Genomic DNA, 12659 nt, shown 5'->3' with positions numbered 1-12659 from the left:
CTGGCCAGCCACGTAATGACCTGGCCATTAGGGGTGGATGTGGAGACCAGCGGAGCCAGCAGGGCGGCAGGTGGGGCCGGGAGGGCACCTGGAGCTGAGCAGTGCAGAGGGGGAAGCTGACTTCTCCTCCACATCTGCTTGATTGATGGCACCGGGGAGGCGGCTAGGAATCGGAGGGGTTGGATACACCAGGTCTTGGCCAGCTAGTTAAAGTCCTTCTCCCCCTCCCCCATGAGGTCATACCTGGCAGTGCTCAGAGGCTACTAAGAGCCCGTCTTCAGGGTCCATGTGGTGTTGGGATTGTCTGTGTGTGCACCCATTCTCTGAGTTGTCACCCCAGAACCGCCGGGCCCCCGGGCAGTGCTTGAAGGGGGGGGGTGCGGACACAGAGCTTCCAGCTGAGCTCAGAGGGCCTGGCTGGCCGTGTGGCCCCGGGCCAGGCATCCTTCTGCACAGTGAAACCCATCCTCCCGGGAGCGAGGCGCCCAGCACAGCAGGATCCTCGGGACCCCTGGCACACGGGGTCCCTGCCGGGGTCTGTGGCACGGGAGCAGCTCCAAGGGCCCTCCGGCCGCTCCCGGGCACAGCTCTGCACGGCTGCAGTTCAGGCCTGTTCTTTGACTGTCAGGCCACCTTTCAGGCAGGGGCAGTCGTCTGCAGGTGCTGGGGACCTCTCCCGCCCCCCTCACTGAAGGCCTCCGGGAGCCCCCTGAGCCCAGGTGTCTGCTCCCACCTGGGCTACTCACTGCCCCCTGGTGGTCGGGCAGGGACATGCCCCAGCGCTGGCGGGAGATGCCGGTGTCTGGGGTGTCTGCCAGGGGCTTTTGGGAGAGGGACCACTATGCCAGCATGCCGCCTGCCAGCAATCTAACTGGGAAGAGAGTGTGACTCCAAAGGCCTGGAGGAACGTGCCAGGGTCTTCAGAAAGAAAAAACCTCCAGTCCAACTTCATGGTCCCATTTTCCCTTTTTTGAGGGGTGGGAGGGTGGGGTTTGGTGTGCAGGCCAAGTAGTACTCACAAGCTGTCCCTGGTTCTGTGCTCAGGATCACTCCTGATGGAGCTTGGAGAGCGTAGGGGGTGTTGGGGGTGGCTGCCTGCAAGGCAGATGCTTTACTTGCTTGATGATCCACCTGGTCCTGTATTGTCTGGTTTTTAGGGGTGGGTGGGTTGGTGGGTGGATGGGGTGAGATTGGGATATTTAAGGACCACACCCAGCTGTGCTCAGGGCTTACTCTTGGCTTTGCGCTCAGGGGATCACTCCTGACGGGGCTCAGGAGACCCTGGGAGATGCTGGGGACGGAACCCAGGTCAGCCGTGCGTGCAAGGCAAATGCCCAACCTGCTGAACTATCACTCTGGACCCTTGGTGACATTTGACTCACCATCCTAAGGGTCGGGGGAGAGAGGTGCAGCCTCTTGGGGAGGGAAAGTCTCAGCTGTCCATTAGAAGCTGGAGTTCAGACGGCAGAATCCTGTCCCCGAGGCACGGGGCTTGTAGGAGACGGCCCTTGCTGGCACCATGGGATGTGGAGGTGGACAGTGTCTGGAGCTGGCATTCTGTGTCCCTCAACTCCCCTGGGGCTGCCTAAGGTCACTATTAGGGTCCCCACGGGAGGACATGTGGGGGCATGAGTGTCTGGTACAGGGAGGGACTAGGCATGGACCATCTCCCCAGGAAACTCCTTGTCATGGAGTGGGGGATGGGCAGGTGAGGGACCTGGGACCAGAGGAGGGGGCAGAGAGAGAGAGAGAGAGAGAGAGAGAGAGAGAGAGAGAGAGAGAGAGAGAGAGAGGAGAGAGAGAGAGAGAGAGAATATGGGGCTCCTCGGAGGCTAAGTTCCTGGAAGGAGACAAAGCTCGGCTTCCCCTGGAAATTGCTTTGTTTAAAATGCAAAGCGCAGATGTGTTTAGCTGACACCTCGGCATCCATCACCCTATGCAAATGCCGACCCTGGGGAAGAGAAGCCCCTGTAAGTCACTCGGATCCCCTAATCAGGTGCGGTGGGGCTGGCAGGCCCAGGAGTCGCTGGGGCAGCTGACAGCTCGCCACCAGGAGAGGGGACCGAGGGGTAGCTGGGCAGGGAGTCCGCCCTGGGCAGTAGGGCGCTGTCCTTGGTGGGGAACAGCTGAGCCACTGCACCCCTCGGTCCCTTCCCAGGCTGTGGCTGCAGAGATGGAGGATCAGAACTGTAAAGAAGGAGCCTCTGGGCTCAGGGACAGTGAAATAGACCCTTCTCGGGTACGTGGAGATCACTTCTGCTGGGGCTCGGGAATATACGTGGGTGCCAGGAATTGAACCCCAGTCAGCCACATGCAAGGCAAACGCCTCACCCACTGTACTGTCTCTTTAGCGCTCTCTCCAGCTGACAACCGCCTGGGGAGGGGGCGGTGGAGGAAGACGGAAAAGCTCAGGTATTTTATTTTGCCTCAGCTGCAAAATCATTCATCACCCAAAGAGAAAAGAGTCCGCTCAGAACCCAAGAGAGCTGCCCCTGGCCGGAGCGAGGCACTACCCCAGGGCCATCCCCCAGGCCAGTCTGGACCATCCTTCAAGTAGGTTTAGAACCAGGACGCGCCAGAGAAAATGCTGCAGGTGATAACAAATTAGTGTGGGCACAGCTTTGTGAGTTGGAGCTCCGTGAGAGTAATAGTAATAGTAATAGTAATAGTAATAGTAATAGTAATAGTAATAGTAATAGTTGAACCAGCCCTGAAGATGGGAGAGAGTGGCTGGCTTGATTCTCAGATAACCATCAGAACTGCATTGGAAACTCTCGGCAGAATGAGTGCGAGTTCTCTCATGGACTGACCGTCTATGTTTAAACCATGTGAAGTGACCAGTGGCCACTTTGGCAGACACTGCGTCCTCTCCACCGTACAGACGAGTCGCCCTGTCAACAGAAGGACACTTGCCAAGCTGCTCTGGGGTCTGGTAATCGTGTTGGTACTCCACCCACTCACAATCAGCTTCATACACTGAAGTACACATGATGCAAATGTGAGCAGCGCTACTTTATTTTCCAAGTCAGCCTTGGAAAACACCCTACACGCTGTACGATCGCTCCAGCCCCGTTTCGCTCCAGTCTTGACCCTGTTCCTCCAGCTCGACAAGGATCTTTGTTCTCTTAACTGTGTCATCTCAGGGCTGGAGCAATAGCACAGCGGGTAGGGCGTTTGCCTTGCATGTGGCCAACCCGGGTTTGATTCCCAGCATCCCATATGGTCCCCTGGACACCACCAGGAGTGATTCCTGAGTGCAGAGGCAGGAGTAACCCCTGTGCATCGCCAGGTGTGACCCAAAAAGCAAACAAAACAAAACTGTGTCATCTCTCTTGCACCTTCAACCTTGTCCGTGTACCATCTATCTCTCCTCCTCCTCTCTCCTCTTCAAACCAGCTCAAACCTCAAACCTCAAACCTTCCAGCAATGACCTCACTTCTTCCTTGGTGTCTCAGACATTTCTTTTCTTTCTTTCTTTCTTTCTTTTTTTTTTGCTTTTTGGGTCACACCTGGCGATGCACAGGGGTTACTCCTGGCTCTGCACTCAGGAATTACTCCTGGCAGTGCTCAGGGGACCATATGGGATGCTGGGAATTGAACCTGGGTCAGCCGCGTGCAAGGCAAACGCCCTACTGCTGTGCTATCACTCCAGCCCCTGTCTCAGACATTTCTTCCTGAAGCTCTCAAGGTTCCCATCGTTTCTTTCCCACCTGCTCTTTGTCCATGATCCCCCTCAAGTGCCTTCCGCATTCCATCATTGTGGCCTCTCTCCATCTCTCCAATGCCAGCATCTTCTCCCACACTCTGCACTCGGTTCTGTTCTGATGCTGCCAAGGACTTCATCAGCACAGCCTTGTTGGAATACAAGGTCCCGAGGGCTAAGGACTTTGTCCAAGGACTTTGGGTTTTGCCTCTCCCAACCCCAAGCATGCTGCTTTGTCCAGCAGAGTGGATCCCTAGGCATTGACTTTCATTGAGGAGGGTCTCTTGGGCTTCTGAGACTCAGGGTGAAAGAGTTTCCTCTAGGGCGAACCCGAGAAGGCTTCCCTCTGTATCTGGGGGCGCAGGAAGAATGGGGATGGCGGCCTGGAGGTGGGGGTTGGGAGAGCCTGAGCAGGAAGGGGGAAGAGGCAGAGGGCGCCAGCTTTTACAAGAGCGTGATGAATGATAACAGCGCTGGGAAGGAGCCCAGACATCCCTCATGCTGTCAGAGCCATGCGACCAGCACATTCCGGGACGCGGTGCCAGGCGGCGCTTTGCTTTCCGAGGATACTTGGGGCTCTCAGCTCCCTTCTGCTCATTGTCAGTCGCCCGATCCATCTTCCTTGGGATGTCTTCTGAAACTGCGGGGAGATGGGAGCCCTGGGGGTGCTGAGAGGAAAGGGAGTCAACCTGGGCCAGCTGTCCTCCCCAAGGTCCCCTTCCAGGGGTAAGAGGGTCTCATGTGACTCTCTGGGTCCCTCCCATGGGCTTGGCTTCCACTGGGGCTGCCAGGCCTTTGTTCTCCCATTTTTTTATGGAACCCCCACGCAATGAATGTAAAGATGCTCTAAGAAGAAGCAAACGGAGATGATGAGGCCCAGAGACTCGAATCCTGCAGAGTTTGTTCCTTTGTCCAAGATGAAGAAGGAAGTGGAAGGACCCGAGCTTTGATGGTCCAAGAACCAGCCTTGGCCCTGGAGCGCTGGGAGCTCCCAGTGATTATTCAACCCTTATAAGTTTAATGATTTCCTCATTTCTCAGGTGTACGGTCAAGTACCTACACATCAAGTTATCTTCAGTTTTCACCTTCACTTCCTCCTTATGTAACCCACTAGCTGACACCTGTGTTCTGCTCCTCATTCCCACCTCTGTTCTCTCTGTACCTAACTTTTCACCGAAGGGTGAGACCGGAATCTGAGCCTGGCCAATCAGAGTCTGCCACAGGGTCACATGATACGAGCCTCCCACACAATTGGCCATGACTCCAGTTATCCAGGTATCCCTGGGGCTGGATACTCCATTTCCTCCTGGATTCTGCAAACTATCCCCTAACGCTTTGATAACATCCCTCTTTTCCTTGGGTCAGGGTCTAGAGCTGGCCATCGATGACTCTGACGACACGACTGGACTTTCTACGGGATCAGAAAGTTGATGACATGGACTGCGAGGCTGCCTCCCCTCCTGGACAGATTCATGGGACCAGCAGTGAAGGAGCTTACTGAGTTCTGCAGCCTGCATCTGGAGAGTTCCCGAGGAGACTAGGGGGCTCCCAACCACCCGCGCCCCAGTGTGCCTCTTCCTGGTATTTCACACTGAGCCAGACCCTTGTGGACCTATGATCTGAATATTGCGTCATGGGGTTATCCAGGCAGCAGCAGTTCCCAAAAGCCTTGGATGTGTCTGACCCACACTGCCCAATGGCAACCAAAAGGTCAGCCAGGTAGTGGCCTTGGGATTATTGATTACTTCCCATTTCCTCTCCCCCCCCTCCCGGCCGGGGGCAGAGAGCAGGCTTTGTCCTCAAGAAGCCCCCAGCAATGTCGTGTTGAATGTCTCACACCCCAGGTAGCTGGAAAGAAAAGAATTTGAGTGAGAGCAGAGGTCAGGGACTCAATGTCTAGGGGCTGGAGAGATTACACAGCAGGTAGGGCACTTGCTTTGCACACAGTCAACCAGAGTTTGATCCCTGGCATCCCATACGCTTCCCAACGCTTCCCAGAGTGCTGATCCCGGAACAAGCCGTGAGCAGTATGGGCTGTGGCCCCCAAACCGAACACCCAAGCAATAACAAACTCCCAAAACAAAACAGGGACTCAATCTCTGCTATAAAGGTTTGAGCATAAAAATAATCAACCCCCGTTTCCCTGCGCGCTCCCCGGGCCCGGCCTCTTTCCGCCATCAGCCCGGGCCGCCACCATGGTGCGCATGAACGTCCTGGCCGACGCGCTCAAGAGCATCAACAACGCCGAGAAGCGCGGCAAGCGCCAGGTGCTCATCCGGCCGTGCTCCAAGGTCATCGTCAGGTTCCTCACCATCATGATGAAGCACGGTTACATCGGCGAGTTTGAAATCATTGACGATCACCGCGCCGGGAAGATCGTCGTGAACCTCACAGGCAGGTTGAACAAGTGCGGCGTGATCAGCCCCAGGTTTGACGTGCAGCTCAAAGACCTAGAGAAGTGGCAGAACAACCTGCTCCCGTCCCGTCAGTTCGGTTTCATTGTACTGACCACCTCAGCTGGCATCATGGACCATGAAGAAGCGAGACGGAAACACACAGGAGGGAAAATCCTGGGATTCTTTTTCTAGGGATGTAAAACTGAGCAAATAAAAAGCCTCACTGGAAAAAAAAAATAATCAAGGTGGTGGGAGGGCCAGAGCTATAGTTCATTGGGTGAAAGCACTTGACTTGGCCGACCCAGGTTAGATATAGCCAGTTATTCGGGAACCTTTAAAACCCATATGACATTTACCTGCTAAATCTGACCATTGCTCCTTCCTGTATCTTGAGATTGCGTTGGTAGCTAGGTGTGCACACCCACATCTCACTGCAAGGTCACACTCATGCTGTCTTCCAGCTCGGGGGACTCCCAGAAAGGGGAAGGTATCTGCAAGTCCCCACCCCTCACCTGCCAAACACGGTCTGTTCTTCAACACCCCGAGAAAGCATGTCCTATCGAGCCCACGTGTCGGGCCTAGTAGTCGGTACCAGCTGTCCCAGGTTGGTCTTGCACTAGGCTGCACTGGGATCATGATATGGGGGTCCTTGTGTTTCTCTGGTCGGAGGGGGGGGCGGGGCACATGCACCATGCAAGACTATACATGTTCTAAGCCTTCTCTTTCACCCATTACTCTTCATTAAGCCTAATTAGAATGCCACTGAGTAATCATATTATTCTAATGTGCCATGTAATGATTAAGAATAATGGCAATTTCCACTTCTTTTACCCTGTCCCCCTGCCCCCCACTACATTTTTCTCTCTTCCTGCAGAAAAGCTACACATTTGCCTCTGGGATATTTTTGGTGGTGGGTAGGGGGGCACACCCAACTATGCTTAGGGATTAGTCTTGGCTCTGAATCAGCACCCAGTGGGTCTGGGAGATCATATGGGGTGCTGGGGATGGAACCTGGGTTGGTTGTGTGCAAGGGAAGCACTCTACCTGCTATACTATCTCCCCAGCCCAGTTTCATTCAACGTTTGCTTCTTGATGATTTTTTTTTTTTGCTTGACTTTATTCCTTTCACCAAGGACTAGAAGGGTGCTAGCTGGTGGTCGGTGCTTCTCCCTTTCTGGAATTACAGTCCCTGGTTTCATTATGCCAGTTATGGAATCTGGCACCAGATGTTGCTGGTAGGGTTGGGACAAGACGGAGAGGTGGAGAGAGAGCCTGACTGTACACTCTGGGGAAGCTGCTCTCCTGGATGCTTCCCCCTTCGTTTTCCATGCAGGGTGAGTGAGAGTCTTAACCATCACGTCTGGGACCATCCAAGTTAGAGAGTTTGAGACCTGCAAGGTGGCTGTCAGGGGAAAGCTGAGGGGAGAAGGGAAAGGAGAGTGGAACCCAGCTGCCTCCCTGCCCCACCCCCACGGCACCACCTGGGACATTATCACACATGGAAAGTTCTTTCTCCCCAGACTACAGTCAACTGTTTGCACAGGAATACCCAGGTTTTCTGGGTAGGAATAGTAAACTCTTGAAATATGGAACTTTGCTGCACCCTCTCCCCAAATAGGGCGCCTTCAAAACGTCCACCCTAAGTTTAACTTGAAATGGAAAGATGCAGGAAGTCCACTATTAATCTAAAGCTCATTGCTCTGGTGCTGGGTAAAGATCACAGACTCTGGCATTAGAGGGTGAAAGCAAGTCATTTCTCTTTGAGCCTCTGTTTTCTCTTCTCTCTGGAATACAGGAACCAGAGAGATAGTACAGCAGGGAGGGTGCTTACCTCACACGTGACTGAACTTGGGTTTAACCCCTGGTACCCCCTATGGTCCTCCCGAGTCCCGACAGGAGTAATCTCTCAGCACAAAGCCAGCAGTAATCCCTGAGCACCACTAAATGTGGCCACAAAACAAAACAAAAAGATGGGACTCTTGATGCCTACCTCCTAAGACGGATGGTTCGTATAGAACACCTAGTATGAACTTGGCACTGAATAAAATCTTCATTGGAGGGAACTCAGCCTTTATTCATGTTAAACCGGGCTGAGATTTCCTCAGAGAAATCACACGAAGACAAGTTGTGATGCAATAAGCAAAGGGTCTTTATTGGCTAGCTCGGGCTAGGTTCCTTGTCTGGCTCACCAACACAGTGGCAACCTTCTCAGTGGCAATGAGAAGCCCTGAGTCTCAAAAGTGAGGGGATTTTATACTATAGCATTATATAACAGGAACTTTTCAAGGACCACCCTTTTGGCCGCAGTCTGAGGGCTTTTCACTACTTGTACTTAGCTGATTGGTTATAAGTCGGAGTTACATAAGGGTTATAGACAGGGGGGCTTCCCTCCCTGCATCTGACTGGTAGCGCTTAGTTGACCTCACCTTGGTTCTCTCACTTTGGGGAAATCATGACTCAATTCCAGGTATCTGTGCTCAATTCCAGGAATTCTGGAACCAAAACCTAGGCCTAGCTTCTTCTGGCTTCTTCACAAGCCTGTCATGGCTCTGCCTTTGCTTCTCTATCTCTCATCCGTATGAAAAAGTGTTACTTACCTTTAGATGTTAAAATTCCACTAATGAGGGGCTGGAGCGATAGCACAGCGGGTAGGGCATTTGCCTTGCGCGCGGCCTACCCGGGTTCGATTCCCAGCATCCCATATGGTCCCCTGAGCACCGCCAGGAGTAATTCCTGAGTGCATGAGCCAGGAGTAAACCCTGTGCATCGCCGGGTGTGACTCCCCCGCCCCCCCAAAAAAAATCCCACTGACTATATTTTAGGTTGCCATGTTAAAGGAAACGCCACTTGCCTTGTTTTCTAGCTCTCATGCTTATTCTCCATCAGAGCCACTGCTCACAGGCTGCTCTGCAAGTGACCTGCCTTTGATCTGTTTTCAAATCCTGTTTCTCGGCTGGCACTACTTGGTCCCCCAAGCACTGCCAGAACAAGCCCCAAGCACAGAACCCAAAGAGCCTCTCAGCACCGCCTGCTGTGGTGCAACTGCCCCGGCCCCAGATCCCTTTCTTTCATGGTTCGCAACTTGACAGTCTGCTCCATTTCGTATAGATTTCTTTTTGCTATTTTGTTGGGCATCCAGGATGCATAGGAGGATTGTCGCCTTCTAACAACTCTGGGACGCCCCTAGGCACGAGCTCTTCATACCTGGGCCCTTCCCCGCCTCCTGATGGCAGCCGCTAGGGATCCGAGAGGCCTAGAAAGACGATACTTTCAGGGATCATTTCTGCAGTTCGTTACTAGAGAAGTTTCTCTGATCGTGTGGTGAGGCCTCGAGTCCTCATTCTGCCTGCTGCCCCCTCTCATGTTTGCAGTCTATGTCTCTTTGAGCTAAATTCTAAAAAGAGTTTTGCTACATCCTTGATCTTTTTCGTGGTTTTCTCTTTAGTTGTGTCTTAATCTTCCCTCTAACCTGCCTATGAAGACTTTCATCATTAGGGTTCCCATTCCTAGGGGACTTGTTCTTTGTAAAGACGTTTATTTCTTCAGATCTATTTGTTGCAGAAAGAATACTGACCTCCCGGGGATGACCATGTCCTAATCTCCGGAGTCTGAAATACATCACATGACACGATAAAGGGACTTTGAGGGAAGGGTGGGAGTGTTTGTGAGACATCCATTTTTGGTTTTGTTATTCTTTTTTTTTTTTTTTTTTTTTTGCTTTTTGGGTCACACCCAGAAATGCTCAGGGGTTACTCCTGGCTCTGCACTCAGGAATTACTCCTGGTGGTGCTCGGGGGACCATATGGGATGCTGAAAATCGAACCCAGGTCGGATGCGTGCAAGGCAAATGCCCTACCTGCTGTGCTATTGTTCCAGCCCCTTGTTGTTGTTGTTTAAGGGTAAGGTTTGGGTTTTGATTGGGTTTTTTTTGATTTGTTCATTTGTTTGTTCTTTAGGAGTAAACCCAGGTGTGCTCAGGGCTCAAACCTAGCTGTATACTCAGGGATCACTCCTGGAAACTATATGTGGTGCTGAGGATTGAACCTGGGTTGGCCACATGCAAGGCAACTAAACCATCTACTATACTATGACTCTAGCTCCCTGTTTATTATCTAATTATCTTGTTGTATCAATGTATGTGTCTACATCTCTTCCAATTTCACACAAATTTTGTTACTGTAGAGTTTTAGATTACTGCACTATAATCCTTCTTGATGAACTTGGAAGACTTCTACAGTGAAACAATCTGAATCTAGAGTTTTTATTTTAGGAGTTTGTGTTTGGTGGAAGGGATTTGGGCCCACATGATGCTCAGGGACCATTCCTTGTGTAATCCCTGGCAGGACTCCAGGGATCCTATATGGTGCCAGGGATCGAACAGGGATCACCAGCATGCAAAGCAAATGACCTACTTTCTGTACTATCTCTCTAGCCCTTATTTTGGGAGTTTTCAAATTACAAATTCAATATTTTCAGCTGGGTAGAAATGGGTCACTTAAAAATATTTTAAGTTAAAAATTTTTAAAAATTAAAAACAACATACTGGAGAGTTGCCCTCAAGTGGTGCTCGAGGACCTGGGTGCCACTCCCAACCATACTTGGTCTGAAGTGAAGGCCTGAAAGTTAGTACTTGGGCTTAGTGGTACTAGGGGTTGGTGCTCTGGGGGCCATATAGAGCAGGGGATCACACTGGACAAGCACGTCTCCTGTCCTTTGAGCCATTTCTTGCCATCTGGGTGTTTCTTTGATACTGCGATGGCACCAGGACATTGGTGATGGGTGTGGTGAGGCACTTATCTCTTAGAATTGTAAAACCCTGCAGTCCTTATTTGACTGCATTGTGAAACAATGGTAAGGCCAAAGTAAGTTTCCTTCATTAAACTCAGTGTTTCTCAGAAGATATAGGGCTATTTAAGTGGCTAGTTTCTGGGATAGCCCAGTGGTAATGGGTCCACCTGGCAGACACGAGCCCCAACTCTGCATTACCCGTGACACGTGTTGAGCTGTCACCTATGCCATTCGAAGTTTCTGGCCGCAGGATGATGTGTGCCACTGCCTGAGGGCACTGCGGTACTCAGAGTGGCACAAGCGCCCAGGTAAAAAGGGTGAATTGATCGGTAGATCTACACAATGGAATACTACTCAGCTGTTAGGAGAGATGAAGTCATGAAATTTGCTTATAAGTGGATGGACATGGAGACTATCATGGTAAGTGAAATGAGTCAGAAAGAGAGGGACAGACATAGAAGGACTATACTCATTTGTGGAATATAAAATAACATAATAGGAGACTGACACCCAAGGAGAGTAGGCAAAGGGCCAGGAATTTTGCTCCATTGCTGGAAGCCTGCCTCAAGAGCTAGGGGAGAAGGCAGCTGGAGTAGAGAATGGGTAACTAAGTCAGTGACGGTTGGAAGAATTGTTCGAGATGGGAGATGTGTGCTGAAAGTACATAAAGGACCAAACGTGATAGCCTCTCAGTATCTGAATTGCAAACCATAGCGCCCAAAAGTAGAGAGAGAGTATGGGGGAAATTGCCATGGAGGCAGGGGGAGGGTGGGAACATTGATGGTGGACATTGATGGTGGGGAATATGCACTGGTGGAGGGATGGGTGTTTGATCATTGTATGATTGTAACCCAAACATGAAAGCTTATAACTGTATCTCACAGTGATTAATTTTTAAAAAAAAATTTTAAAAAAGAAAGAAAAAGAAAAGGGTGAGTTGAGTGAGCTTGAGAGAAACACCACAGCAGGGGCATGGCTGCTGCCCAGTGGGAAGAGAGGGAAGGGGACAAGATTGTTTAAGAATGCAGGATGCAGGGGCTGGAGTGATAGCACAGCGGGTAGGGTAGGGTGTTTGCCTTGCACGCAGCCAACTGGGTTCGATTCCCAGCATCCCATATGGTCCCCTGAGCACTGCCAGGGGTAATTCCTGAGTGCATGATCCAGGAGTATTGAGTACTGTGCATTGCCGGGTGTCACCCAAAAAGCAAAAAAAAAAAAAAAAAAAAAAAAAAAAGAAAAAAAGAATGCAGGATGCAGTGGCTTCTCAAAGCAGTGCTGTTTCTTCTAGTGGGTACAAGGTCCATATATGTACCTAATGCCAGTGTGATGGCACTTGGAGGTGGGGCTGTTGGGCGATATTAGGCCCTGAGGATGGGGCCCTCATGAATAGGGTGAGTGACCTTGAAAAGGAGAGCAAAGATTTTTTTTAATTTTAATTTTTATTAGTGAATCCATGGGGCACAGTTAGAAACTTATGAACTTTCATGTTTGTATTTCATTTACATCCCTCCACCAGTGCCCATTCTCCCCCACCAATGATCCCAGTATCCCTCCCACCGTCCCCACCCAACCCCCACAACCCCATCCCCTTTTGTTCTCTCTCCTGTTGGATGTTGTAGTTTGCAATAGAGGTATTGAGTGGCCATCATGTTCGGTCTATAGTCTACTTTTGGTACGCAGCTTTCAACCCGAGTGGGTCCTCCCAACATTCTCTACTAGGTATTCCCTTCTCTGTCTCTGCTGCCTTTTCCCCCAGCATGTGAGGCCAGTTT

General features: G+C 51.4%; 1 protein-coding gene and 1 pseudogene across 1 annotated transcript; both read left to right on the top strand.

Moving 5' to 3' along the window:
- Positions 1–5846: 5846 nt before the first annotated feature.
- LOC129403583 (40S ribosomal protein S15a-like) lies at positions 5847–6339 on the top strand. The gene has a single exon (XM_055132666.1). The coding sequence runs from the start codon at positions 5899–5901 to the stop codon at positions 6289–6291; it is 393 nt and encodes a 130-aa protein (XP_054988641.1). The 5' UTR covers positions 5847–5898; the 3' UTR covers positions 6292–6339.
- Positions 6340–9357: 3018 nt separating this feature from the next.
- On the top strand, positions 9358–9432 carry LOC129403770 (small nucleolar RNA U3; annotated as a pseudogene).
- The last annotated feature ends 3227 nt before the right edge of the window (positions 9433–12659 follow it).

Source organism: Sorex araneus, chromosome 3 (genome assembly GCF_027595985.1).
Source record: "Sorex araneus isolate mSorAra2 chromosome 3, mSorAra2.pri, whole genome shotgun sequence".
Taxonomy (NCBI): domain Eukaryota; kingdom Metazoa; phylum Chordata; class Mammalia; order Eulipotyphla; family Soricidae; genus Sorex; species Sorex araneus.
The sequence above is the reverse complement of the archived record's forward strand: the minus strand, read 5'-3'. Positions and strand labels throughout refer to the sequence as shown.

Coding starts and splice junctions, on each gene's coding strand:
- LOC129403583 (XM_055132666.1), top strand. CDS start 5,899: ATGGTGCGCATGAACGTCCTGGCCGACGCGCTCAAGAGCATCAACAAC.